The sequence below is a fragment of the Eurytemora carolleeae genome, unplaced genomic scaffold (assembly GCF_000591075.1).
Source record: "Eurytemora carolleeae unplaced genomic scaffold, Eaff_2.0 scaffold808, whole genome shotgun sequence".
Taxonomy (NCBI): Eukaryota; Metazoa; Arthropoda; class Copepoda; order Calanoida; family Temoridae; genus Eurytemora; species Eurytemora carolleeae.
Window position 1 is genome coordinate 127,701 of NW_019396813.1, and position 26,823 is coordinate 154,523.

Consider the following 26,823-nt stretch of genomic DNA (forward strand, 5'->3'; position numbering starts at 1 on the left):
CAATTAATATTTGTTGGTTCAGTTTTAACAATTGAAAATAATCCAATTTTATTCCATTATTTGGGATTGGGATTTTTCCATCACGATTCTTTTCCGCCCTGAAAGTCGACAATTCATAAATATAAATCTCTCACGAAACCTCGATCTTAAAGAATCTTAAAGTTTAATCAAAAAAAGCTCAAAAACTATGGATTTTTAGGTACAACTTATATGGATAAAAACTTTTATTGTGTATCAAAGATTTACTGATGCAAATTTTTTTTGTGGGAATTTTTTTTTTTTTATGACCAATTTTTATGCTTGAGTTTCCGTTAAATCTGCAGCTTTCAGGAAGCACTGAGAAAACACTTTAAAAAACTTTCTAATTATGAGGTCATTGTTTTGGCCAGTTTGAAAGGGGTATGCATTTGGGGCTTTCTGGGTCTCTAACAAGAGAGCTTTCACAAATCATCGTATTTTTTGGATGAATTTCCACGAAAGAAATCTGAATTTCTCTATTCCATGTTATTTGGATAAAAATTGTAAGAAGAATATAGAGGATAGAATAGAAAGGTATAGGAGGGACGTGTAGAAGTGTAGAACTTCATTCGGGATATTTCAGTCTTTCAACATAGGACTAGGACGAGGACTATACGGATTGAGATACCCGTGGTTCCTCCAATAAGAAGCCAGGAAATCTGACCAATAACAGACAGAGTTGCGTAGAATTTCAACAAATCACAGAAGACTTTATTTCTTCCAATGAGAGTGGAGAATGAACGTGACGTCACACCTTTCATCAACCCTCTCGTACTGGCACTTCCTCATTGAACGTTGAACTAGCAGGACCGAAACTTGTTATCGTCGATCAGGTGAGACATTTCGCGGGTTTTTTCGCCAACTTCTTTTAATATTTAGTGTTAAATTCTAGTTTCTGTAAAATAAAAAAGTGTTTCAATTTGACGTTTATAAATCTAATCTTTACTCTGGCATTTATTAACTTTTTAAGATGTGTAAAATTACTTTGTTTGGCATAATCCCCCTGCCTTTGGTGGCCATCTTGGAATTTCATTATTTTTATTTACCAATTTTGAAATTAACCACTCGATCCACTACAGTTTTTTTGATTTTTTAAGCATTTGCTTGTAGATTACATAATTAAATGATTTTTTTCTTTTAATATAAGGTCTTTGATAATTTCCTAATTTACGTTTTTCGGACCCTCCCCCTTCTATCTATTTTGTCTTATATGCTAGACATGGATATAATTGACCATGTGGCCGCAGCGCCCGGCCCCTAGCCGCGGTGCTCGGCCTCCTAGCCGCAGCGCTAGGCCAGAAATTTCCTTATCCGGTATATTCCTAGAGAACGATTTTTGCCCCCCCCCCCTCCCAGTAGCGTACACAGGGGGGGGGCAGTAGTCCTCGTTCCCCTCCTGGGAATGTTGAGCAAAGGTAAAAATCAGGTGTTGGTATATTCCTAGAGAACGATTTTTGCACCCCCCCCCCCCATCAATTTTGTACATGGGTCTGACAGGAAGTGTTTTAACTTAACCTAACCCGTGGCCGCAGCGCTCGGCCCCCTAGCCTGTCCTAGCCGCAGCGCTCGGCCCAGAAAGTGTCTTAATTAACCTAACCCGTGGCCGCAGCGCTCGGCCCCCTAGCCTGTCCTAGCCGCAGCGCTCGGCCCAGAAAGTGTCTTAATTAACCTAACCTGTGGCCGCAGTGCTCGGCCCAGAAAGTGTCTTAACCTAACCTAACCCTAAATAACAAAAAAAAACAATAATAAATTTGCTAAAAAATAAATGTTCATGTATAAAATTGATAGGAGGGGGGGGGGGACCAAAAATCGTTCTCTAGGACAAACCCCCTTAACCTAACCCTAAATGAATAATATATAATAATAATAATGGAAAAATTGATCGGAAGGTTGTGAGGGGGGGGGGTCCAAAAATCGTATACTATGATGGACTCCAATATCTTTTGAATAATAATTCGGATCAATGATTTTTGAAGTTGTACATATTTCTTATATACTTTATATACTTGTCACGGATTTTTTTGGTCTGTTTCGGTTCCTCCCCCCCCCCCCCCTTCACATTACATTTAAAAGTAGAACAAATTCTGACTATTAAGATTTCTACTTAAATCTTTTTTATCTACATGTTTACATCTAGACCTCTACGGCTTTTTGTGGTCCGCGGACACAGCTAAGAGTCCAATAATAGTTTAAAACCAACACATTAAATAGTAAATAAAATTCGGCACATGCATTTTTTCTCGTCTTTCAAAGAAAAAGGGTGGGGGTGACTCAATTAAATTCATATTATCTACAATGCTTGGAATTATTAGATTTGGTTTAATTTAAAGAATTAAACATGATTATTTTCAGTTGAACCATGGCCCGTACCAAGCAGACTGCTCGTAAATCTACTGGAGGCAAGGCCCCCAGGAAACAGTTGGCCACGAAGGCAGCCAGAAAATCTGCCCCTTCCACCGGAGGAGTTAAGAAGCCCCACAGATACAGGCCCGGTACAGTCGCCCTCAGAGAGATCAGGAGGTACCAGAAGTCCACCGAGCTCCTCATCCGTAAGCTGCCCTTCCAGCGTCTGGTTAGGGAGATCGCCCAGGATTTCAAGACTGACCTCAGGTTCCAGAGCGCCGCCATCGGAGCTCTTCAGGTAAAAACCAAACTGATCATTGGGAAAAGAGGAATTTTTAAATGAAAAAGAAAATTTAATGTACGAGAAAAAAAACTGGGGTTTTGGGCGAATTTACGGGGCAATTCAAGGTAATTTACCTAGCATACGATTTTTGGACTAAGATTTCCAGACATAGCTCTGAGCTCTGATTTCAAAATTGGATCACACCTCGTTCATTAGTCTCAAGTCATAGCATTTGATAGTTGTGACTTCGAGTCGCAGCTAAGCTGTAATCCAAGCTGCGAAGTCATAGCAATTTGACAGCTTTAATAAAAATCTTACTGGGCATTTGCACAAAAAGCGATCTCTTTAATAAAGTCGTCTTTTAAGAAAGAAAAAAATTTGTATGACAAAATTTCAAGATACTAAATTCTGAAAATTTCATCATATTTTGTTGACAAATTTGTATAAACAAAGAGTAAAGTTTTTTAATTTTCTGTAGATGAATATGCAATTTTCTTATTTTTTTATTTATAAAAATTCATCCCCCCCTTGACCCAACGCCCCCCTCCCTTTCATTTCCTCAAACAACAAAAATTTTTTTTTGAAAAATCAAATTTTCTAATTTATTTTTACTCATTTGTTTATGAACAGTTTACATTTTAATTGCAATATAAATTTAATCAATTATCTTATAATTTTGTAAACAAAATTAACTATTCTTATTTGATAAACTAAAAGTACAACAATATAACTAAATATTATATTCGATTTATATATTTTCATTTTAATGGCTGAATAAATGTTCCCATTTCATTTGGATTCTGTAAATAATGGCGTCCAGTTTTTTCCCCATTAGCTGTGATTTAGCTGTGAAATCGGAGCTAAATCCTAGCTGAGGTTTGATTTGGATCAGCTGAAATTTAGCTACGATTTGAAGTCACACCTAAGGTCTGATCTAGCTGTGTTCATTGACTAGAAAACTCAAGACAGCTTTAACCAGCTACAGCTCAGCTGTCAAGTCATAGCTCGATCTATGAACCGGGCTTATTATATCGGTCCTCGCTGTTTGTATGAGATATCTTCTAAAATATAAGACGACCTTCTCTCTGTATAATTCTTAAAATTAACCCCCTCCCTCATTGAAAATAATTTTTAGTGGTCAACGTAGTAATTTTGGAGAAAGTATAAAAATTGAGGAATCTTAAGGCTGTTATGTTAAATTCCCCCGGNCCCTCCTCCCCGCCCATAATACAAACCCTCGCTTTTCGAGTGTTTTCATTGTGCAGTGGGTATTTTTTTCTGGTTAGATATTTATCGAGTCAATTGCGTGTATTGTAAAAAGTTTAAAAACTTTTGCAAACTTTTTATAAATTGATTTTTATATTTCAGGAGGCTAGCGAGGCTTACCTAGTCGGTCTATTTGAGGACACCAACTTGTGCGCCATCCACGCCAAGAGGGTCACTATCATGCCCAAGGACATCCAGCTTGCTAGGAGAATCCGTGGAGAGCGTGCTTAAGAACTCTCGCCTGATCTCGTGGACGAACGATGCCTCACGTCGATTCGACCCGTTCCGTACAATTCGACTAGATCCCGCTCTACTGTGTTTTTATTCAAACTGCCAATAATGTAACTTTAGGGACATTTGCACTCTTTAAAGAATCACAGCTCTGAGGATTTGGTTGACTCGTGACTTTTTTTGAATCTTTGTATTTAGGGCGCGTCGCGCCCCAACACCCGTATGTTGTAACATTATAGTTTTTTTGTCATTCTTAGCGTTTCTATACAATAAAACATAACAGTATTTGTAAGTGCAATTTTTGACTTCCCTATAGACATTTCAAACTTTTAAGAATAAAAATCAATAGCTTACTTGTTGAAATTTTAGAACTCTGAAGGAGTCGAAGGAGTGACTTAAGATCATACAGAAAATCATAAAAGTTAGCGTTAACTTTCAGTGTGACTGACTGAATGTAAAGTTCATATAGAAAGTTATAAAAGTTGGCATAAACTTTCAGTGAGACTGAAAGAGAGTTCTTTAAGGGACTAATATTCTAGGTCTGAAGAGTAAATGGTTTGAATATTTATGGATATGTTAAGGTTTACTCCGGGGGAAACGGAATAATTACTGAGATATATTACTAGAGGCGTACACGGGAATTTTCATTCTGTCTTTGAAGCCGCTGGAGTGTGTACACCTCTGGTAAATTTTGTAAATCAATTCATATCGATAATTTCTCTTTCGAACTAATGGTGAATAACTTCCTAGCCATTATCATTAAGAACTGACATGTATGCGCTGTTGCATGAAATTTGAATTTTACACTATTAATTGATAAAAGCCTAACAATTATAAGGTATTTTTTAAGTGGGGAATATTTTTTAGTTGCTATATTTCCCAATAAAGGCGTAAAATCAAAACAAAAAATTAGTGTTTTATTTTTAAGAAACTTTGAACTTATATATACATATACATTTTTTGCGCAATTCACGAATTCAGCAAAATACAAGGGCGTATACAGGGAAGGCGGGGCCGTAGCCCCCCTGATCTCAGGCTTTTACACATATTACAAACCTTCTACTCAGGAGTGAAGAACATAAAAAAATTAGTTCGCTGCTCAATTAGCGGTGGACCAGAGCCACCATGAAAGAAGTCCGAATGAAATTTCTATTTAGAATGCACTTTCATCCTAATCGGATGGGCGATATTATGGATAGCAAAGTAAAACAATTCAGGGGGCGTGGGACATTCGCCCCCCCTGAATTTGGAATTTTTTTGTTCCTATTTTCAGAAAAGCTTCTCAATAGCATGCTTAAGGGAAAGAAACCCTAGTGCAAAACAGGAAAAATATCTGTTAATAGACTTTAATGTGTGAAAAGTTAAAAATCTAGTTTTTTAGTCTTAAGTCATTAATTTTGACACTTTTTGAGTCTTTAAGTCAAAAAAAATTTTCTCCTGCGGCGCGAATTTTTGGCCCTAATTATGAATTTTTTGGTTCCTAAAAAATTTTGCCCCCCCCCCCCTCACTTAAATCCTGTATCCGCCCATGAAACAATTATTTTTAAATGACAAGCCACGAAGACCTGAGTTAGGAAATAGCAGTAGAAGACCATTTTTAGGTTTAATTTGGATTTAATTTACTATATCATAGCACCGTCGTTTTGTAATCTTTCTTTTTATTAGAAACTATTTGAAGTGCCAGGCGTTGCCCGTGGAATTTTAAAAACAAATTAAAACAAAAAACTTATAATTTATTTAGGTTTTGTCTACCCCAAGGGTATCCATGAGTTTCCTCAATAAAATTCAGCTGTTTGGCCATGGCCATAGCAATTACATATAAATGAATGAAGAGCTTTATTATATAGATTATGTACTCATATTTTTTTTCAAAACTGAAACTTTTACAAGTCATAATTATTTTCTGGACCTCTTTTTTCATCTCATCTAGAATTTAAGTTTAAGTAGAGTTTTTCATTTAAAAAAATGTCTTTTACTATAAAGTCGATATTTTTTAAACAATACTTTTTTTCTGCTTATAGTTAGCTGTTTGAAGAAGAGACAAAGTATAGTATACAATGCGAGGTAATTGGACTATATGCGTACCTTTAAAGCATCTTATACTTATGCCTGATACCCAAGCAGCCAAATTTTTTGAATTTACCGTCCAAATTTTGCCCCCCCCTATGGAGCCCCTATGGCCGGCAAAAAAATTCCCCCCCCCCTACATTTATTTTTGTATACCCCCTTGACAAAATACTTAGTATTTCATTTCGTTTCAGCTGAATTGGAAGCATATTTTTTTAACAACAAGAACTAGCCTTTTTTTTTTTGACTTGAAACCCTTAAAAATCAAATTTCGCCCCCCCACCCCCCGGAACATAATGATTATTTTCTTATTCATTCAACACTTTTTGGAATGTCGTCTTCAATTATCATATTATTTAACATTTATTTGTAAAACAAAAATTTATCAAAAAATGAACTTATTTCAACCAGCAAAAATCGATAGGCTATAAAAAATATTTCAGGAATTTGTTTTATTTTCAGAAATATTTACCCCTTGTTTAATATTACGCAGCAATCAGAATCAGCTGATTAGAGCGAGGGCGAGAAGGTGTTCTATATAACTATCACGTCCGAGCCACCTTAACTACCCTTCTTGACAGTCTTTTTTACATTTTCGAAATTTGACTATTTATGAATGTAGTTGTGAAAAAGAAAGTTGGTATAATATTTACACAAATACCTTTATATATTATTTATAAATTCAACGAAATTGCACAACAGATGAAATCCAACTCATTACTCAACGAATGCAGTACCGCAGCCAAGCCAGATAAAGAATTGCCACAATTTGACAAAGAAATATGACTTTAAAAGTACTAAGGCAAGCTGCTACTGACTCACTGGGATGGACAAAGATATGACTCGGACTTAAGATTCATGTGGCTCACCCTTCTGCCGTCTCTGTAAATGTGTACAGTATGGACGCAGTAACCTCACAAGTTTCTAGCTAGGGAACAAATCAAGTTATTTTTATTGTACTTTGTTGTGCTGTGTTGCTTGTGGCACCAATTAGCTCCCTAAACTGGCCTGACAACTTTAATTCCGGTAACACAGTAGTTAGAATTAACAAAATATAATTTTAATGTTAGAGTGAAAAGATATTAATTTTAAATTTGAGGGTAAATTTCATGCACAATAATGGATTTTTAATTCCGGTCCCATGCACCACATAAAGGTAGAAAAAGTTGCATGTCCACCGAAGAAACGAATGATCGCTATGTACAATTTTGCCTTGTAACCATGTTACGTATTGCCGAGTTGCATTATGACGTAATAAAGTTTTTGGACAGAAATTTTCCCCTAAAATGTAAGAACCTTCCAGATTTAACACAAATATTATTTCGGTTCGCAGTTTTATGAAATATTGGACAGAAATTTTCTCCTGATTTAGATGACTTAATTGTCTAAAATGAAATCAAAAAAAGGCTTGCACCTTCTCTAACTCTGCGAACCGAAATAATAGTGCTTTTAGTTATTTCGAGTCCGAGCTAGTAAAAGATTTTTGGAACCCTCTCCCACCCCCCCCCCATCAATTTTTTACATGACCTAGATTTCATCTAATTTCAACAAAAAATATTTATTTTGTATTATTTCAGGGTTAGGTTAGGCTAGGATAAATTCTGGGCCGCGCGGTGCGGCTAGGACAGGCTAGGGGGCTGAGCGTTGCCGCCAGGACAGACCTTCAATTTTAACAATTTTCAACAAAATTAGTATATGTTTATGGTAAGGATAGGTTAAGACACTTTCTGGGTCGAGCATTGTGGCTATGACAAACTAGGGGGCCTAGCGCCGCGGCTAGAACAGACAGGGGGACGGGCGCTGCGGCCACATGACCAACTTAATCCTTGCGTTAAATATGAGATGCATGTACATAATTGATGGGGGGGGGTCCCAAAATCGTCTACCAGGAAATTACCGTTATTTCGAAATAATTCTTACATTTAGAAGATACTAATGCACAAACCCTTCATTTTAAATCATTAAAAATTAAACTTACAATGACAGGACTGAAAGAGAAGCAATTATACCACCAATGGGGATATCTTAAATAGAATAAAGGGACTGTTCTTTTTCATGACAATAAAATATTTTCGGGGGCTGATCATAACTGTCGTACAGAATCATTAAAAATAATTGCTCGTTAGATGTCTAAAGGATGTTGGGGTTACAAAATACTACGGGTTCTGGTATCCCTTCACCCAGGTACGCTTACATTCAGGGTTCAAAAATAGTTCATGCCTTAAGGGGACTAACCAGCTGCTATCCCAGACATGATGAATATGCGTATCGATAGAGGGAGTGCTGATGGGTTGGATACCTGAGGCCAAGAACAACCCCAGCAATTTTCTTTAAATAAAAAAATAGATGATCCTTACGCGGCTAAATGTTATCAAGTCCAAACGTTACTCACGTTATGCAACCTTAATGTTACCAAGTCATACAAAGTAAATTGTTGCTCGACAACAACTTATTTTTTGGGATTGTCACCTTTATGTGGGAATTTTCCCTCAAACTTCAAAATTGATCTCTTTTTTCCTAAAATTTTCAAATTCAGCGAATAAAACCTCCGTTAAATTTGAGTTTGAGAAGATAAGGTTTTTTTTTGATTTAGGACATAGTTTCCCGTGTTTCTGCTGTGAAAAAGAAAATCGGTCTCAACTTAAAATCTACGAAAAGCATACAAAACCCAAACTTCTAGCAAAATTCGAATTAGAATAATAAATAAGTAAAAATTATTGTTTATTCCAGCCTTTAGAAACATCTATGAGTTGCAGTGGTGTGAAATGGTTTTTTTTGGGTTTTTGACTCCCTCCTATGAGTGCTGAGCCCCCCCCCCCCCCTTGGGTGAGAAAAAAAGTTTAAACCCCCTTGACAAAATCCTGAAAACGCCCCTGATGATCTGTATTAGCTTAGGAGTATTGTACATATCTAGACTGGGTTTTCAACTAGGTTATTAGTCCCTTAAAGCCCTCAGATGTAGGCCAAATTAAGTGCATGAATATGTAAGAGGGTAAGTAGAGAAGAAAGCAGTTGACTCCTGTTCAGTGTTCAGTGTATACAGTAGTCAGTCCAGCTAGCAACAAGCCGAGCAGAGTGCTGAAACAGTATTTTTCATTACACGTGCAATGTATTGGATTCCTATGGTCTTTTTATTTAGGGGTGTGTTTGTTTATATTTTAAGGATGGAAGGGGGGGGGCAATAGATGATATAAGAAAATGGAAGATTTTGAGAGTTAAGCCTTTTTACCTTAAAATTGTTTTTTTTTTCGACTGAAAATTTCTTTTTCAAAATAAAACACTATACCCATTTGAAAATATGAAGGGAAAACAATAAACACGGTGTTATCACAATTTTCAGACATTCAAAAGCAAGTGTAAACTTAATAAGGTTAAATATAAGAATTTTCACTCTTTAATTTACAAGAAGGCATTTTAATTACTACTAGCTAAAGGACCAGACGTTGCCCGTGGAAATAGAAAATAAGAAAAAATAAAAATAAAAAATTTTGAGAAAAAAAATTTCTAATTTTTTAGCCTTTAACTCCCATGAGTGTCCACAAAAAAAATTCGTCCCAATCGGTCCAGCCGTTTGAACGGCTATAGGCAACATACATGTAAACGAATGTCTTGTTTTATTATATAGATGTCTTATGTCTTAAAAATATGTCAAAATTAATTTAATAAATTTGACTTTAGGTAAGTTCCATATCTTGATATAATTATCTTTTTTATTTGTTGTTTAAACATTGCCGGCCGGTTTATAATTGAGAAATTATCTACACTATTACACATTTTTCACGCAGGATTGCCTTTATAATTGCCATGCACAACTACCAACGGGCAATAACTTGTTATCTATATAATAAAACTAGACATTCGTAAGTATATATGTTATAGCCGGCCAAACGGCGAAACCGATTGGGCTGAATTTTTTTGTGGACACTCAGGGGTGGCTGGGGAGTGTTATTGGCTAAAAAAATCAATTTTTTTATTCACGGGCAACGCCGGGCGCACTCCAGTTTGTTTTATAAAACTTTAGGTTTTTGGACTTCTTCCACACACATCTGATAAGTTAAACAAATTTCAAAATCGCTTCTTCTAATTGCTATATTTTTACTCTATATACCAAAGTAATGGTGTCTTCTAAACTATTGCTATATTTTTACTCTATATACCAAAGTAATGGTGTCTTCTAAACTATTGCTATATTTTTACTCTATATACCAAAGTAATGGTGTCTTCTAAACTATTGATATATCTTTACTCTATATACCAAAGTAATGGTGTCTTCTAAACTATTGCTATATTTTTATACAACTGTATTTCGATGATGTTCTATTCAAATTCCAAAAACCTGTAAAGAAATTAAAAACAAACCAATTTTTCCATCACTATCTTACACCAAATAAACGTGTGCGTAAGGCAATAGGCATGCATTGTTTTCTTAATTTTTTAATCTAAAAATTTACCTAATAGAACTGAACAGTTTCATTTAATTGATACCAAACATTAGTCTAATCTTTGTTTGGCACTTAAGTCAACTAGACACTAAGGACCATGCCGCGTGAAGCTCCCTTGATGAATTATCAAACTAATATTTAATCCAATTAATCTCTCCAAATATATAAATGTATTTCAGATGCTAAATTGTTAGTAGAAATGTAAATTTTGTGTAATGCACAAACACACAATGTAGAACACGGACGCACGAGGATATGCAAGGTAAGCATTTCTTATTAGAATGTCTCCCTTCATAATGATTACTCTTCCTACATTTATACACAGCTTTTTCTTCCATTTTTAATTATTTCTTCATATTTTATGGTCTTAAAAAAAGAAATTGAACATTTTTACATATTATGAAGTAGCTATCTCTATTTGTTTGTTATTCCGATCATAACTCAGAAACCCCTTGAGCGATTTGCCTCAAATTTTGATTGGGGAACTCGAGAGAGCTTCGGGAATGTTTCTAGCTTGGTTTTGAGATTCTGAGTTGAGTGGGTCGACTATTATAGCGAAAATTTAGTTTCCTAGTAAAATCGACCAAGTGCGGGTAAACGGCGGTAGTAATTATGAGTACCATGGGCAACGCTGGGTTCCCAAGCTAGTTATGTATTATATTTGTATGGCTTGTCTATTTCTTGGTTTGTCTGGTCGTATCCAATAAATGGCGGAACAAATCAGACACGGTCAAAGTTACCTAAACAGTAGGCGAGTTTTTGTATTAAAAGTCTCTCAATCCTCAAAATTCTATTTTATGAAATAAAAATGCCAAGTTGGAACATTTTAAATCTAAAATTTCTACTAGAAGAAAGGGACCGGGCGCAAAGTTCTCTCAAAGCCTAGTTTCTATTTTGCTTAATTATTTTTGTAAGCTTTTCAGAAGCAACGTTTTTTATAGTTAAGCCTGGTTCAACGTTTATTGGCATCTGCCATGGTTCAAACTCTTAAAATTCATGAAAATAAAATGTTCAGAAAAAAATCTTAAAATTTGTTTCATATTAAGGATCTGAGAATGAATCCGTAAGCTTGAGAAATAATGACAAAATTTCTGCCTCCCGCCTCTCTCCCTCCTCCCCTCCTCCTCCTCCTAGTAGGTATCCTCAACCTCCCCTAAACATGACCTCCTCTAACCTTGTGGGACCTCCAGACACCCCTCTGGGGGCCCTAAAGATGACGTCAGGGCCCCCGAGACTAAGTAGTGGACCTCCTCCGGTGAGGTATGAGTTGACCAACGCGGAGAAGATCTTGACGAGCTTGACAGCCGGCGCTGTGGCCGGCGGTCTGGCCAAAACTGTGATTGCGCCTCTTGACAGGTTAATTTTTTCATAATTTTCCAGGGGTGTATATTTTCTTGAAAAACTTCCCACTCATGAAAAATCTATTTTTCCCTAGAAGGCAATTTATTTGTCTTGCTAAATAGGGGGAAATTAACGAGTTTTAAGGGGAAATACATGTTTTTTTTTTGAAAAAGTATCAAAAAGACTAAAAAAATTATTATCTTTTAAATAACAAATTTTTTATCAAAAATAATTCTCCCCCCCCCCCCTCGCAATTTTCTCGAGATCCATTAAACGGTATATATTTGTTAAACGATCATCTCCCTCTGAAAATAACTCCCCCCCCCCATATTTTTAAATATTTTTTATGAATGAAATGAAAAAATGACTGGGAGGGGGGTAAATTAATACAAATTTTGAGAAACTTATTTAAAATTGTAGGAACATCTTCGTAGTGAATTAGGATCCTAGGAGCCAAAATATTTTTAGTCTGCAATCATATAATCGTGAATTAGGATCCTAGGAGCCAAAATATTTTTAGTCTGCGATCTTAAAATCACTTGTATTTTAGCCAAATCTGACAATTGTAAATTTTATAAAATAAATCTTAATTTTTTCTGAAAGCAAGTTATGAAAAATATGCAGTTGATTGCAATTTGCAATATAGCCTCGCCTAAAGCATTATTATTTTGAAACAGTTTTGTCTATGTTAAGGTCTAAGATATTCTTCCAGACTAACGAAACCAGAAACTACAGGTTCAGATACGCTATACGCTGGCTTCGTCATGGATACAGGTTAACTTATTAACCTCTTTATCTCAATCAGATTTTTAAATCATATGATGAAAATACAAATTTTTTCATCAATAAACATAAACTTTCAGGAAAAAAATGTTAGGAAAATATTATTGAAATGTTTTTTTAGAGAAAATTATATCCAAAAAGAGGAATAACGCTTTCAAGAACACTTCTTTATATTTCTTATTTCAAGATCTTTCTATAATTTCTTGATAATGTAAATCTCAAATTAAGATCCTGGTTTTAAATCCAATAATTGAAAACTAATTTTCTATCTTTGAACTAAAAAAAATACCCTTCTGAATTTTATTAAAATTTTATTAAAATGCTTTTTTAAAGTCGATAAAAAATTGGAACAAGGCTTTCTAGAATAATTTTTTTTCAGAACGTTCATTAATTATCATAATGCAACTTTGGCTCGCTCGTATTCTGCTCTGTACTGATGTTTAAAGGGAGTGACCGCCAATGTTTGGTAGTTGAATTGAGAGTGTTGTTTTTGGAGAAATTTTTCATAATTTGAGACATATCATACGTTTTTACGGTGCATATTTGTTTAGCAAGAGCGCAAATTCAATCTTTAAAATCCTCATCGATTGTCCCAATTAGGGTTTCCATTCGCAAAACTTTTAATTGCGCAATTTTTGCGGAACGAAACGCAAAATTTTTCTTTCTTTGCGCATCAGTTTTGCGCGAAAAAACAGCAATTTGCGCAATCATTCGCAAAAGCATTTCTCGCAAAATTGCTCTATTCCGCTTTTGCGAAACTTAAGTTTTGCGCAATTCCGCAATTTCGTAAAAATCAAACGGTTGGTGACGGTGTGTGTTTCTTAGAATTCAATTCTGGAAAAATCTTGAGTCGAAATGTCTTAATATTGGTCACTTTTACATAATTGACCAATGACAGTTAAGAAGAGTTCAAATCTCACGGAAGCGCACCTTATTCACTTGAAATTATTTAATAGGATTAAAATATTGCCAAGTTTCACACTCTCTAATTTCTATTTTATTAATTTTGGTCCCTCAATTTAAACTTTTTGTAACTGGAAGTAACCAATGGAGTGTAGTATAATCGTTATCATACTCGTATGTTAATATTTTTTTTATGTATGGAATAAATCTTCAGTTGTTTAATTCTAAGCTTAGAATATCAATTTTTGACAATTTACCTAAAAAGTTACATTTTGCGTAAAACTTGCGGTTTTGCACAAATTGCGCAAAAAAATAGCGCAAAACTCATTGCGTTTCATGCGCAAAAATAGCGCAAAAGAACGGGTTTTAAAAATTTATCCAACCACGACGACGAAAAATGTAACAAAAATTCTACAATAAACTAATTTGTTGTTAAGGAACAGTGTTTAGCAAATAAAATTAACCCTTAACATCGAAGTTTAGTAATCTTATTAAGTTTTGGTTTCTGTGATGTCGCATTGTGCTTTAACATTTTCTGTAGATTTCCTGAAATTTTTATTGAAAAAACGATATTTGAAGAAATCTGCGAACAAGTTCCAAAAAAATAAGAGATTTAATATAATGCTGAATAGTGAAATAATTGATTTTAACATTGACTTATTGACCATTTTCTATTGAGAAATATGTTCCTAAACATCTGATTAGTTTACTGTAGAATTTTTGTGACTTTTTTGTTTTCGTTATTTAATAATTAAAAACTTGATTTTCTAAACATAACCACCCAAATGGATGATTTTACCTTCGACTTTTCGCTCAAACTCAGTAATCATAAATTATTAAAACGTTTTATATGCGTTAAATGAATTCTGAAAAAAAAATCTATACAAAGCTAGATTTTCAGTTCAACTACCATACATTGCCGGTCACACCCTTTAAAGTTTTCTATGTTTCTAGGAATGAAGGTCTATTCTCTCTATGGCGAGGGAATAGTGCAACTATGGCTCGTATCCTACCCTATGCTGCTATACAGTTTATGTCCCATGAACAGTACAAGTCTATATTAAGAGTAGAGGAGAAGGAAACCCCAAAGGTAAAAAAGAACATTTTTAAAAATTACATGCTGCATCATATTTTTTTTAAAAACATCATGCCACTAGGATGTTAGAGCACTTTTCTAGAAACAATTTCAGCTTAATGTTCAAGTTGCCATTTTCTGTTAGGAAATCAGAACACTAAAAAGTTCGCGAAATTAACTGCTTTCATTGATGGATTTTCAGCAAACTTTAAAAATACACATTTTTCTATGAATAAAGATTTCAATTCTGACCGGCCTTAAATTTTACAAAGTTTTTGTGTACAAACAAACAGAAAATTAAAATTAATATTAGACAGGTATTTCACCTCAAACAGCATTGATTGGATTTCCTGCAGTTTCATTTATCGAGCAAATTTATGTATTTAATCCTATAATGTATTTTACAGTGTACGTACACTGTACAGTATAAAACATTATTCTAGTTAGGATATGATGTATAGAATAAACTTATCATGCAACCAGGGTTTCCAGGAAGCAGTAGACTCTCTTGCGTTAGAATTTCGTGTTTTTGCACGAAATGTTGCTTCAATTTCGTATTAATGCGAAACCAGTTTTGCTTGGAATTGCACTTTAAAAACCAATTCTATCATACCTTCATTATTTTTTTTTCATTAATTTAAAGTTTAGAGTCTGTTAAAGATTTGGATACTCTTATCAATAAAATTTGTCATGACAAAAATGTTCTGAGAAAACGGTAAAAAGGTTCCACTGAAGGTTTGTTTGTCTGTCTGCTTGTTTGTTAACTATCTCCGTAGTCTGGACCAAATTGTCTTAAACTTGTGGGCAAGAAACCCTGAGTGATTAATTCATTTATTTTCTAAAATTGTTTATCAAAATTTAACGAAATGGCTCAAAATAACGAAGTATGTAAAAATAACGAAATAGCAGGAAACATCAAAATAAGCAAAAACCAAGGTTTTTTAGAGTTTCCGCGAAATGGCTTTTGCGCATCAATGCGAAATTATATAGAAATTATTGCACGATTTTCGTGCAAAAAAAAATCGATTGGAAACCCTACATGCAACCTTCTCAATTTGAAAAAGATGGGGGGGGGGAAGGGAGGTGGTATTTAGTGAGAACTTGCTTACTTTTCCATCCTGTGGAGGGGGGGGGGAGGTTATGATTCCTGATATTCCTGATTTTTGTTAACGCAGGTTTACCGTTGGTTTGCTGGCGCTATGGCAGGTATAACAGGACAGCTGTTGACCTACCCGCTGGATAAAGTCAGAGCTGTTATGGCTGTGACAAAGTAAGTAAAAGGCAGACAATGATGATTACTGTCGTGTTAACATTCATTCTATATTTAATTTAAAAATCATTAAAATACATGTTCTTTACTGAAAAGCTCTTCGCGTATTTATATATATATGTTTACATACGTATATGAATTATTCTAGCTGGCCATATGGCTGCACCAAATTATTCTAGCTGGCCATATGGCTGCACCAAATTTGCTGAATTTTTTCGAGGGAACTCCTGGGTATCCCGGGGAAACCAAGGGCTTTTAAATTCGAATTTTTTTTCAAGATGGAAATATAAAATAAAGATAGATTATGCAATGCGGACAATGCGGGGCAATTGAATGCAATAAATTAAATCGTTAATGTCCCCCCCCCTCCCCCGAAACTTTTTAGGATAACTGGATGCATAATTTCAAGTGTCCCGTCCATCCATGCAAAGATGGCTTTGCACGATTTATAACAGTTCCCGTGTAATTTGTATCCTTCAATAATATGGAAGTGTCTAGGTTTAACAGTGTTTAATTCTGATAAATCATATGTGTTTTGCTGCAGTAGAAATGTCCAGGTCACTTTAGTTTTGTTGATAATAGAAAATAATCATTTTTAATAATCATATACTTTAATATCAAATTCATACTTATTCAGACAAAGCTTTAAAGTGCACCATTGTGAATCCGGTATTGCTATCTTTGTATGGAGGCCTCATTTGAAATTACGCTTGCATTCCAACCTATAATATGCTATGTTCTCTGTAATAATTGTAATTGATTTAGAACCCCAGAATTCCGAAGTATCAGCACAGTGTTACTGAAGGTGCAACGGGAGGAAGGGGTCCTAGCTCTCTACAGGGGCCTAGCACCTTCAATGTTCGGAGTTATGCTGTATGCAGGAACATCATTTTTCATCTTTGGAACACTCAAGGTAACATATCTTTTAATTGGAAATATAAATTTTAGAAATTGCAAATTATGCTTTTTGTGTGATTATGATTTTTATTATGAATTGGAGCATAACTGGAGCTCCATAAACTCTATTTTCTATTATTTTGTTTATGAAGGGAGCGGCAGTTCAGCACAATGGAGGAGAGGATCCCACATTTATTCAGCGAGTTCTTGCCGGAGCAGTAGCTGGACTTATCGGTCAAACCACCAGCTATCCTCTAGATATAGTCAGGTAGGAGCAGTAGCTGGACTTATCGGTCAAACCACCAGCTATCCCCTAGATATAGTCAGGTAGGAGCAGTAGCTGGTCTCATGGTCAAACCACCAGCTATCCTCTAGATATAGTCAGGTAGGAGCAGTAGCTGGACTTTTCAGTCAAACCACCAGCTACCCTCTAGATATAGTCAGGTAGGAGCAGTAGCTGGACTTATCGGTCAAACCACCAGCTATCCTCTAGATATAGTCAGGTAGGAGCAGTGGACTTTTCAGTCAAACCACCAGCTACCCTCTAGATATAGTCAGGTAGGAGCAGTAGCTGGACTTTTCAGTCAAACCACCAGCTACCCTCTAGAAATAGTCAGTAGGGGGGAGTGAATTAAAAGATTTCTTCACAGAACTACGGCGAAAGTCAATTCTTATGTAAAAAAAAACAATTCTAAGAACAATTTCGTTAATGACACTTTTTGATTGGAGGTTGTCTTCGTTAGCTAACTGGCACTGCAATTTTTGACCTCTATGTCTCTTTTTGGAGATCAGTGATTTCGCAATACGCGGGAAAAATGCTTCCATTAATTACGGTGATACTTTATTTCTATGTAAAAAACAATTCTAAGAACAAATTATTTTACGTCAGTTTTTGACTGGAGGTCGTCTTTATTAGCTAACGGGCACTGCAAGTTTTGACCTATATATACTCCTTTTCTGAAATCTGTTATTTCGCAATAAGCATGTAATATGCTTTAAATTATTACGGCGATAGTCAATTCTCATGTAAAAATCCAGTTTAAAAACAATTTCTTTTATGACATTTTTTGATTGGAGGTCGTCTTCGTTAGCTATAACTGTTATAACTGTCACTCCAATTGTTTACCTAAATGTACTATTTTTTTTAGATTGGTGATTTCGTAATAAGCATGCAATAAGCTTCCAATTATTACAGCGATAGACATTTCTAATGTTAAAACAAATCTAAGAACAATTTCTTTTATAACACTTTTGATTGGAGGTCGTCTTCTTATGCAAAATAGCACACAGATCCAGAAAAAGAGTTCATTTATGTCAAAAATATCAGTGCCAGTTAACTTAAGAGGACAGCCTTCAGTCAAAAAGTATCATAAAAGCAATTGTTTTTAGAATTGATTTTTAGAATTGATTTTTAGAATTGATTTTTAAAGTAGAAATAACTGTCGCCGTGATAGTTGAAAGCATATTGCATGCATATTGCGAAATAACAGATTTCAGAGAAAAGGTATATATAAGTCAAAACTTGCAGTGCCCGTTAGCTAACGAAGACGACCTCTAATCAAAAACTGTCATAAAAGGTTTTGACCTTAGAATTATTTTTTTTTGCATAGAAATGAACTATTGCCATAATGATAGGAAGCATTTTACTTGTGTCACAGATCTCAGAAAAAGACATAAAGGTCAAAACTTGCAGTGCCCGTTAGCTAACAAAGACGACCTCTAATAAAAAAGTTTCATAAAAGAAATTGTTCTTAGAATTGTTTTGACATATGAATTGACTTTCGCCGTAAAGATTTTAAGCAAATTGTTCTATTTTTAGAAATTCACTCCCCCCTAATAGTCAGGTAGGAGCAGTAGCTGGTCTTATCGGTCAAACCACCAGCTTTCTTCTCTTTGTATAGTTAGGTAGGAGCAGTAGCTGGTCTTATCGGTCAAACAAACATCTGATTAAAAGAACAAGGGGAACCACTGTGTGAATTAGGCATAGGATCAGTAACATCTTGTATTGTACACTTTAGTATAGTAACATTTTGTCTAGGTTAACAACTGTGACACACTTACCATGACGAGTATACACACTCAGTAAGTCTTATCTGAGAGACATGGTTTTGAAAATGTTGTAATTTGGCGGATTTCCTACATCATGGTTCGTAGATTTCTCTGCAAACTATCTCCATTCTTTTATGGATAATTGTATACGAAAAATACCTATACGAAATGTTAACTTTGCAAAATGTTTCCTATACGAAATGTTTCCTATGCAAAGTGTTACCTAGACAAAGTTTGCTGTACAAAATGTTACCATACGGAAATGTACTATACGAAACGTTGCTGATTCTGTCCCATCTGCCTAATAATAATAATACTATTTCAGGCGTAGAATGCAGACCGGGGTTTCACTGGGGAAAGGAAGCAAGTACAGTACAGCAGTTGGTACATTTATGTATGTTCTCAGGTAAACAATCATGCAGTACATCTAACGTATATTTGTTGCACTTAAAGCAATTTTCTTGGTTTTTTGCTTGGCTTTTTGGATCTGTCAGTTCATTGGTAGGAAGATATGACATAGGGCTTTCTAATTTTTCATATCTTCTATTATCCCACCAAAGATTTCTGAATTGACAGAACATAAAACCTGAAATTGCTTCAAGTCCACCGTATGTGTAGTGAGTACAGAACTGAAAATATGACGGAATGAAGAATATAATCTTTACTTGCTCTTATATAATCTTCCAATAGCTTTTTTACAGGCATTTTTCTGATTATTCCATTTTGTTACAGGCATATTGATAACTAGTCTGAAGTCTCATCCTTAATTGGCAACCCTGTATTTGAGTTCATGATTAGTTTCTAGCATAATTTATGTTCTTCATTTTCTTATTCTTCTTTTTCTTCTCTTTCTTCTCTTTACTTTCCTTCCATCTTCGTTTTCTATTCTTATATATTAACAAGGGGGTCGGGTTGTTCCGAAATCATTATTATTAGCATTATTTCATTAAGCCCTTATCTCCAAAGAAGAGATACTGGCTTTGGAGGCTATTCCTCTCAGTGATTGCCTAATCATACAGGACATGATACTTTGACTGTAGGTTGAATGATAATGATAATAGTAATAATAGCAATAATAGCAATAATAACAATTTAAAGTTAAAATGATATGTAAAATTGCGGGACCTGAAATAAATACTTTTTTCAACAAAATCTCAAAAAAAAGTAAAAGTTCTTTAGTAATTGTTTTTGCAATAACTACAAGGTACAAATTGTACATTGTAGATACTTAGCTACTACTTCTCCGATATCGGTGGGGGGGGNAGGGAAATATCTACCCCGGGGTCGGGAGTGAGTTAGCTAGTCTTGTTTTCTCTGTTTAGGAATGAAGGTGTGAGCCGAGGATTATACAAGGGGCTCAGCATGAACTTTATCAAGGGCCCCCTCGCCTCCTCCGTCAGCTATACCTCCTTCGACTACGTCAAGATGGGTCTGGAGTGGAGTATAAGGACCTCAAGAAGCTAACAGGGCCGGGGGGAGAAGAAGGGAGGTGCGCAACCAACTCAACCTTTCGGGGGTCTTTAATCAATTTATATCTTTGTGTTCAGCAATCTACGCTTTTCTCTGTAATTAATACGCAATTGCGTTCTCAACAATTTGTGCCTGCAACTCTAAGTACATTGCACAATTGTACTTGTGAACTGCCTGGATTGCTTTCTTAGAACTTTCTTCATCTTCCGTTATCAATTCTTCCATCTTGAATACTTAAGCCTGTTAGGTATAGGAGCTTCTAGTTGGACTTATGTACACAATACACTGTAAACTGTACCGTACTGACTAGTGGGACTCTGTTCAGATATGAGGGTGTGTTGGAAGGACTGTACAAAGGATTATCAATGAACATGATCAAAGGACCAGTAGCCGCAGGTATTTGGAAACAAAATTGTATTTTGCTGGTTGACGTTAATATTTATATTTAATAATTATCTGTTGCGTCTATGAGGTTCATACTGAAGATTAAGAACGTAGCGGATCCATACAAATTCAGAAAGTTGCAATTTTCGACTCGAATCGAATAAAAATCAATTTAATTCCAAACAAATTATTTAGTTATTACAACCTATAATCATCGATTTTTTTCGACGCATTTGTATAACGTTGATATTTCTTAATATTTTTGATTTTTATTTAAAATAATATTTCGCTTTTAACTTGTTTTCACGGCTGGCGTTGGACTTTCGAACATTCATTAAAAATATGAAAATGTCGTCTTCATTGTCAAAAATCATCGAAACAGGAACAAATGCTTTCAAAAGTAACTCTCGGATCATTAATAAAAAAAAAATATTATGAAATATCAACTATAAACGAATGCATCGAAAAAAATCGATGATTATAGCTTGTGATATCTGAATGATATGTTTGAAATTACATTGATTTTTTTACGATCCGTGTCGAATATTGCAACTTCCTGAATTTGTATGGGCAAGGAGTATGGAATTTATAAGAGAGAAGGAATCAACCTTCCTACCATATGACTATACATGCTTTGCAGACAGTACTCCATTTGAATAAGAAATATTTGTCTGATGTACAAATACTACGGACATGTATTAAGAATATTGTATATATTAAATATCAAAAAAAGTAGGCTTAACAACGCCAATCAAACACATTTTTTTGCGACGCAAAAATGTTGGCAATACAAACGTATTTTTTGATAATATAAAAAATCAATTTTATAAAATATGGTAAAGTAAAAACAACATTTAAAAAAATAAAAGAAGATCTTAAAAACTCTTTTCAAATGGTTGGACGACCCGTGTCGATACCTTTTCCCTTATATTCCATACTCCTGGGTATGGACGCTACGTTATTCGGTAAGAGTTGTTTTAACAATTTTCTCCATATTGAAATTATAATAACTAGAAAATCAAGGCGCTTCGCGCCCTTCTTTCTAGCCTTAGAGGGCGCTTCGCGCCCATCTTCTAAATTAGTTGTGAACATGTTCTCTTTGTGTACATCGTAAAACAAAACAAAAATAATTCGCGGATTTTCACAAAAAATTTCGCGGATTTTCAATATTTTCAATTTAATGACGATCGAATTTTGATTGAGACAAATATTTAAAATTTCAATCATTCATAAACCTTCCCTGGGGTCCCTAGATGTCCCACAAAAAATTTGGGCCCGATCGGTTCAGCCGTTTTGACGTTTATTGGATACAAACAGACAGACAAGCCAAATTTATATATAGATGACACTTAACAAGATTACTTTCGTGTTTATGTTTCAAATTTTTTCTTAATAGTCCCCAATTTGATGCAATACAAAATAAAACTATTTCTGCTGTTTGCAACCATGGGGTTTAGGACTGCGTATAAACCTTGGAATTCAGAACCCCCAGAAGAAAAATATAAGGGGTTCAGATATATGTAAATTATTTTTATTTGTAATATTGGTTAGCTGAAATTAACGGAGAGATTTTCTAAAAATTGACATAGTTTTACACCAAAAAGAAGAACCTGAAGACAAAAACGATCCCTTCTAAAATTAAAAGCCATGTACTAGAGCACATTTCCGAGTCATTTTACAAGATTTAAAGGGCTGAAAATCGCTAATTTCTGTTTTTGGGTCACCCTACACATTGTACAATTGTCATATTAAAATCATAACTTGAGTCTAATGCCTTCCCATTCGGAACTACATAGTTTTTGGGTACCACTGTATAGTTCTTTTAAGGGAATCGCTAAATCCTCTTAGTGGTTTTAATTAAGTAAAACAACTAGGTTTGTTTTATTTTTTTAAAATAGTTTCTATAATTTTAGGGATAACCTTCACCACATTTGATTACGTGTACCCTGCCCTGTGCCGTACAACCGTATGCGTACATAATGTACTTGACCTTGTACATAGATCAGTTCCTACAGGTGAAAACAGATTCTGAAATTATTTAAACATTATCTATAAGAAGTTTTTATAAAGCAACTTATGAATGTACTGGCCCAACCCGAAAAATAATTCAAGAGTACCAGATAGAACGGGTTTTAGGCATTGGCCTACTACCCACGATGGCGGTCTATTTGATTCATCATTGGGGAATTGGGATCTTTAACGATCATCTGTATATATTTTTATTTTATCATCATGGTTAGTTCGAGATAATGTATTATTATATATCACATAACTGATAAGCAAAACGGGATATAATTTGCAGGTTAGTAACATTCTTTGTATGATTTTGTAACAATAAAAGAGTATATATATATATATATATATATTAAGCAGCACTGGATTGTAAATTTGACTAAAAACTGGGTTTAATAGGTGGAGTAAACTCTACTACTTATATGTAGTAGGATGAGAGGATAGCAAGGGTTGAAATATTTTTAAGGAAATTTGAAAATGAGATAGATTTATCACGGAATGTAAATATAATGTTGAGCCTGGCCCTGTTCTCAGGAGATATTTATTTTATATCATATATATATATATATATATATATATTTTTATGTTTGTATACTAGCTATAACTGGCCAAACGGCTGAACCGAATTGGCACTCAGCTAGTTATATTAAAGATGCCAGCTCAGAGTAACCGTTTCAAATCAACTGAAATTAGAAGTAGAATAATTTTGGGTTAAAAATATCAAAAAGGATAGAAAAACTTGTTGATCTCCAATTTTTCCTTTTTTTAAGAACATTGAAAATCTTTACTCTCGAAATTTCGGGGAATTCTAGATTCGGAATAAAGATAAGGTTTCCGCCGTTGCAATCTGATAATTAATGAAATAATACATTTATTTAAAAAGTTTTTTATCTTTGTTTTAGAAGTCGGTGGAAAATACCAGAAATCCTAAACTGCTTCTGCTCACAGTTCATTGTGAACATGTACTGTCAAACCACACCGCCTTCATGTACCGTGTACGCAGTACTTAAAGTGCAAACAAACTGAGCCATTTCTCTAAATTGACTGTGAAAAAAGACTGATAAGTGATTTTGTGTTAAAAATGGAAATTCTAGTGGTGCCGTAGTCTAGGGTTGTGATTAATTGTGATCTAAGAAAATTTCGGAGTTTTAAAAAAAAATTTGTATGGGGCCAAGGGAGGTAAGGGATGGAGGGGGGACATCGAGCTTAAAATGAAGTTTTAATTAATTCTAGACAAATATTAGTCAAATCGTTAAGGAATGATGCATTTTAATTTGGAAATATTTTTTTTTCATTTAAAGAGGTGATTGGGTTAAATTATTTCAAATTTTTTTTTTGCTTTTTCATACAAAAATATTACCAAAATTTGGATTACATTTTGTTGGGTCTAAGACCTTCAGTATCTTCCGATCTAGTTTTCATATTGTGATTAAATTTTAAAAGTTTATTATTGAAATTTAAATGATTATTCTGATAAAAATCAAAACATGACATATGCCTTGCTGAAAAACTTAGCTTTCTCAAAAATGCCTCAATTTCTTCAGTTTGTAATACATCATAGATAAAAGTTTATATTTCTCTGTTATCTATTTTATTCTATTATTAAATTCGACAATAATCGTATTTTTTCTGATGAAATAAGTCAAAGTGTTCTGTACCGCGTACTGTAAGAAATGATATTTTAGTAAACAAAAATACAATCTTTTTGGTGCAGTACAAAGTACGGTACAAATATTGATACATTACATACATTACATTTATGGTACATGCATATTAATATACGTCATATAGACTTAAATCTGTAGTTGAACCAGTAGAAATATATTGTTAAAAGTTTATTTATGTTTTAAAATCAGTTTTAACTTCAAATCAGTTTAAATATAATTTATTCGGCACATTAAGTTGAGCTGGTAAAGAATTAAGGGAGGGGGGTGGGGTTCTGCGTGGGAAATCTATTCGGTGACCTGGGGTTAAGGAATATATGTCACTGGGCAGGGGCGTAGGGGTTGTGGTATATTTTAACAATTAATGCGTGAAGAGCTCCGATTTTTGTGTACCCCCCCCCCTCCCAGGACTACATATACACTATACAGCCCCATTCACGAATATGGGTTTTAGTTGGGTTTGATTTCAATTTCCCAATTATTACTGGAATTAACAAACTCTATCAAATAGAAGGCTTTCTTTCCCACTTTTCAGCTTTCACTGTACTCAAGGAGAATTGAATCGAAGGAGGGGGCGATAGGGTTCTGTACACTTTGCTGTGACGTTTTTGTACTGCAAAAGAACTAGTTTTTGCGTAACAACAATAATAAAGATTGTAAACAATAACACAAATGATAAACAGACATCTGGCATCTCTGGCGCGTTAGATGAAGATTCACTGCATACTAACTCATGTTTGTTTACATTAGATCGGCTGCCTTTGTTATTGTTACGTATAAAAACTAGTTCTTCAGCTGCAGTCCAAACACGTCACAAAGTGTACGGAAACCCTATCGCCCCCTCCTATTCAATTCTCCTTGACTTTACTTAACTTATTACCATACAGTACGGGTTGTCCATTAGAATTGAGACTTTTAATCCATCTTATGAAATGGCAAATCCACCAATACGGAAATAAAAAATCTGCAATGATCAGCCACCTGTGCCCTGAGAACAAACTAGTTGAATTTTTTTTTTTAAATAATATACCCAGAGAGGCTTTTGAGAAAGATTGCCATGTCTATAAAAGTGTAATCTGTCGGAGACCGTTAAGAGTGTTAAAAACTAAACTTATTTTAAGATGCTTGTCATGCTTTATATTAATAAAATGACATCTGATCTAAATATCGTTATTAATATGTTTAAATTTTTTTTGGACTTGCAAGTATAAATCGAGTGTTTTTTCTGAAGTCTAAATTTATAGTGGACACACATTAAGACATGACACTATGTACAGAGCGTCCGAAATCATACAGGGTGTCCCAAAAAACATGGGAATTCAGTGACGAATTATGCAGAAAATGCTAGATTTTTCGAGTATTATGTGCGTATTTTGGCGTTAAAGATTGGAGATAATCTAATATGATATGGGACGCTCTGTATATGTGCATGTACGTAGGTAAGGGAGGTGCTAATTCCCAAGATTCTAGTGGGGGGGGGGGGTAATTACTAATATAACCCCCCTATATCTACGCCTCCGCATGGGGTGCAGTGACTAATCGTTGAAATGGGGAAGAACTACAGGTATGGGACCAAATGCTTTAGGGAGGAGCATTTTTATATACCATATTTATCAATCGTGACTTCAAACATAGAAATTAATGATTAATACTTTATCCTTATTTAATTTTTTTTCAAATCAAATCATGGTAATGTTACATCGTCTATACGCAACATCCCCCCTACTGAACTTCCGACCTACTGCAATATCGGACCTATGTGCAGCTGTTTATTTTTGTATTATTTGAGGGTTAGGTTAGGTTAAGACAATTTCTGGGCCGAGCGCCGCGGCTAGGACAGGCTAGGGGGCCGCGCGCTGCGGCCAGAAGTCCATATAGCAGCTGTAAAACCACGTGCTAGTAGGTCGGATGTGTAGTATAGCGGATTTGGCGTAGGTCAGAAGTGGAGTATAGCGGATTTGCGTAGGTCGAAAAATACACCACCCAAATCATCAATATGTCGTCTTTACATTACCGAAAGTAAACAAGGGCAATGCCGCTGCCAACTGTGGAGTCTTTAAACATGTTAAAAAACTATTGACTCTAATAAGAAATTGCGTAAAATTGTAGCATGTAAACGAGTTTAGTTTATAAAGTCAGAAAAATATTTAAAAATCCGTGCCGGGTTTTATACTAATTTGCTTATACATGAATCTGTTTTAAAACAAAATGTTTTAATGAGAAAGCAGGGTATATTCCTAGAGAACGATTTTTGGACACCCCCTTCTCCTATCAATTTTGAACATGGATCTTACAGTAAGTGTCTCAACTTAACCTAACCCGTG

At 34.8% G+C, this 26,823-nt stretch overlaps 2 protein-coding genes across 4 annotated transcripts; both read left to right on the forward strand.

Moving 5' to 3' along the window:
* The first annotated feature begins 745 nt into the window (after positions 1-745).
* LOC111708954 (histone H3.3) lies at positions 746-4,494 on the forward strand. Its single transcript, XM_023482478.1, has 3 exons — positions 746-851; positions 2,371-2,659; positions 4,013-4,494. The coding sequence occupies exons 2-3, from the start codon at positions 2,378-2,380 to the stop codon at positions 4,139-4,141; spliced, it is 411 nt and encodes a 136-aa protein (XP_023338246.1). The 5' UTR covers positions 746-851; positions 2,371-2,377; the 3' UTR covers positions 4,142-4,494.
* A 6,312-nt stretch (positions 4,495-10,806) lies between these two features.
* On the forward strand, positions 10,807-24,673 carry LOC111708952 (mitochondrial coenzyme A transporter SLC25A42). Of its 3 annotated transcripts, none has more exons than XM_023482475.1 (11): positions 10,807-10,912; positions 11,697-12,006; positions 12,685-12,765; positions 14,632-14,767; positions 15,928-16,022; positions 16,788-16,935; positions 17,072-17,187; positions 19,294-19,374; positions 20,764-20,834; positions 22,736-22,837; positions 23,738-24,673. In XM_023482475.1, exons 1-11 carry the CDS (start codon positions 10,906-10,908, stop codon positions 23,764-23,766), a joined length of 1,176 nt encoding a protein of 391 aa, XP_023338243.1. In that variant the 5' UTR covers positions 10,807-10,905; the 3' UTR covers positions 23,767-24,673. The 3 variants fall into 3 exon arrangements, with proteins under 3 accessions (XP_023338243.1, XP_023338242.1, XP_023338244.1); XM_023482474.1 differs by lacking the exon at positions 23,738-24,673 and adding an exon at positions 23,063-23,372; XM_023482476.1 differs by lacking the exon at positions 23,738-24,673 and adding an exon at positions 20,291-20,457 and having other exon boundaries at positions 22,736-22,757.
* The last annotated feature ends 2,150 nt before the right edge of the window (positions 24,674-26,823 follow it).